This window comes from Plectropomus leopardus, unplaced genomic scaffold (genome assembly GCF_008729295.1).
Source record: "Plectropomus leopardus isolate mb unplaced genomic scaffold, YSFRI_Pleo_2.0 unplaced_scaffold28321, whole genome shotgun sequence".
Lineage (NCBI taxonomy): Eukaryota > Metazoa > Chordata > Actinopteri > Perciformes > Serranidae > Plectropomus > Plectropomus leopardus.
The window spans coordinates 1-3,279 of NW_024630848.1; the positions used below are offsets into that span (position 1 = coordinate 1).

The 3,279-nt window shown below is 37.5% G+C and overlaps 1 protein-coding gene across 1 annotated transcript; it reads right to left on the reverse strand.

Annotated features, from left to right (window-relative positions):
* Positions 1 to 72: 72 nt before the first annotated feature.
* LOC121938057 (CCR4-NOT transcription complex subunit 11-like) lies at positions 73 to 2,062 on the reverse strand (the record flags this gene model as incomplete). The annotated part of the gene is made up of 3 exons (XM_042481347.1): positions 73 to 292; positions 367 to 519; positions 1,868 to 2,062. Coding segments are annotated over 3 exons (568 nt in total), but the record flags the coding sequence as incomplete, so codon positions are not given.
* Between the last annotated feature and the right edge of the window lie 1,217 nt (positions 2,063 to 3,279).

Here is a 3,279-nt window from a genome sequence, read left to right on the forward strand (position 1 = left end):
TCACCTGTGACCCGCACTCACCTGTGACCTACTCTCACCTGTGACCCATGCTCACCTGTGGCCTGCTCTCACCTGTGACCCGCGCTCACCTGTGACTGCTGCTGGGCGGACAGCGAGCTCTTGAAGGCCTTGGACATGATGCGTTTGATCTCCACACCAGTGCTGTTCTTCACACACATGGAGCGATCCCATTGGACGCTGTGGTCCGGCTCGGTGGGGTTCAGCCACGCCAGCTCGTCCTCGCACACGTGGAGCGGCGGCGGCGGGCGGATGAACTCGGGGCGGAAGTGACCTGCGGACGGAGAAAGCCCTGTGACTTTGTTCTGTTTTCTTCATATTAAAAACTCGTTCACCAGAAACACTTACTCTCCAGAGGAGGGCGGGGCCCCGTGACCAGAGACTCTATGATCTGATTGGCCACGGAGCTGTCGAATCCGGAGTTGGAGGAGTCTGGGTCGGGGTCGTTCAGGATGCTCGGGAAGCTGGCTTTGCTCTGAGTGGGCAGCTCCGACTGACGCTCTGCGGCACAAACACAACAAGCAACAACCTTTAATACTTCAATAAACATAAAAAAAATAAAAAAGGGCCGACGGCGGACAAACTGCTCACTGAGTTACTTTATAAACTCTGAGGAGCAGATTAAAAACGGACGATTATCCAAAATGATTCACTTTAAACAAGAGTTGTGTTTGAGTTGATCAGTCATGAGTCGTTCTGTCTGACGCTTCACGTACTTCAACAACTCAACTCAAGTTATATTTTATACACTTTCAGTATTTTTTATATTTTCAGCTACACTTTAAGTTTCTGCCTTTAACTGTCTGAAACCCGGAGCGACATCGATTTTCTCTCAAAAACATGGAAAAAAAGGCAACTTGGCAGGAAATGTCCTGCAAACTGCAAAATAAATTGTAGATTCAGGAAATCATTTTTGAGTGAGGGAAAGTGTCTAGAAAACTAAATATTTATAATTATCATAATTTTTTTTACAGAATAGTTATAGTTTTAGACAGTTTTTCGGGTCATTTTTTACTTTACATTTTTTTGTTTGGTTTAGTTTTTTTAGGTCATTTCCTTTTAACTTTTTCCCCCTAATTTCTTGCTTATTTTTGGGGTCATTACTTTTTAAGCTCCTCGCAGCCAAATTTTTAAAAAAACATCAGGAAAAAAGGCAAAGAGTAACTCGGCAAGAGATGCTCCACAAATTTTAATAAATTAGCAGATTTAGAAAATTATTTCTAAAAAAACTGGGGAAATGTCTGAGGAAAAAGCTAGAAAAAAATGTCATTTACAAATATCTTGATTACTTCAAAATATGTTACAAAATTAGACCTTTTTTAAGGTCAATCCATTGTTTTATTGTATTTTACTTTTGTTCTTTTCTTTTTTGTTTTTACTAATTTTCAGGTAATTTTCTTGCACTTTTTTTTCTAATTTGTTGCTAATTTTTGGGTAATTCCTTGATTGCCTTCAGTTCTAAAGTTTTAAACATGAGTGTTGTCGCTTTTAGTAATAATAATAATACTAATAAAAATAATAAGCTTTATTTGTATAGCAACGTTCATACAAGAAATGCAGCCCAATGAAAAAAATCATGTCCTGAGTGCTTCACATCAAAAGACATAAAGACATACTGAAACATGCAAATAAAAATGACAGAAGATCAGAACAGAATACACAGAAAACATCTTCACATGATAATTCTAGTAAAAGTAAGATAATGAGATGGAAAATAAAACCCACTGAGACAATATTCATAAAAATAAAGCTAAAAATAGTCAACAAAATGCATAAAATTAAGGAAAATACAGCAATTAAAGCGGTGCAGCCGTGTGTAAGTGTGACATGTGTGCAGCTGCGCTCTGACCTGCTAACGCCAGCTGCAGCCCGCTGATATCGATGGCCTGCGGCATGTTGCCGACGTCCATGCAGGACACCTGTCTCGGCGTCTTCTTGAAGAGATCTCTGGGCGGCGCCAACATCAGCTGCGACAGGAAGAACTTCTCGGGCTGCGTGATGGGAGGCAGGAAGCCTGCAGAGAGGTCACATGACACAGAACAGACTTATGGGTATAAAATGTTGAAGGAGAACACGCGTGGCCTTTCCATGAAAAAAAAAAACAAAAAACATTTTATGTTCTTCATATCTGTTTTAGCATCACTTTTATTTTACATGTGCTGCTGTTCAACAGAATTTGGGCATCCTGCATCATTTTGCTATTAGATATTCAAGTAAATAAAAAAGTACACAAATAAATACAACGTTTACAAAAGAGGAAATATAACGTTTTTCTGAGATTCACCGATGACATTTCTTTTCTTTTGTAAACATCTAAGACTGTTTTTATTTCTAGAGACGAGAAAAGAGTGAATTCGATCCTAAATACGATGTGGCATTGAAAACATTAACCCTTAGAGCTTGCTTTAATATCACACACAATCGTTTCACTCTGCACACAAAATGCACTTTTTAAATATAAAGCTTTAAAAAAAATACTGTATATTAGTATCATTTTATTATATAATTCTCTGCTTTCATTGAGTTTATTTTTTTAACCAACATCAGCCTTAATCATAAATATCAAATATTCATTAATATTCAGAATTTTAAGCCTTTAAATGCCAGGTTTTTGTCATGATTGCATTATGTTTTTAGATGAAAACACACACACACACACATGCCAAAAAATAATAATTATTGTCATGCAAAGATGACTTTTTTTACTGATAGCCTGGGATTGTCAATGATTTGATCATTTTGGCTGTGTTGATGCATATGGCATAGATTAAAACCACCCTGTAACTTTGTTCTGTTTCCTTCATGTTTAACCCCTTAGGGCCCACTTTAATATCAAACACACTCATAACGCTCTGCCCACAAAATGCACTTCTCAAAATCAAGTTTTAAAAAATAATATAGATTAATATTATTTTTTTATTTTCACTGCATGTATTTGCCAACTGACATCAGTCCTAATCATAACAATCAAATATTCATTAATTTTCAGAATTTTAACCCTTTAAATGCAAAGTTTCATAATTCCACTGTGTTTTCAGATTAAAATAAAAGAAAATAAAGAGCTTTTTTTCAGTCTCCTCCTCAGTGTGTGAGTGTAGCTGCTGACAGTCTGGGATATGTCAGTGTGTGAGTGTAGCTGCTGACAGTCTGGGATATGTCAGTGATCAGCAGCTACATTGACTGTGACAGGTCACCTAGAGGAAATAGCATGTATTTCCTCCATATGCCAAATATGGTCAAAATGACCTCATCAGGTGGAAA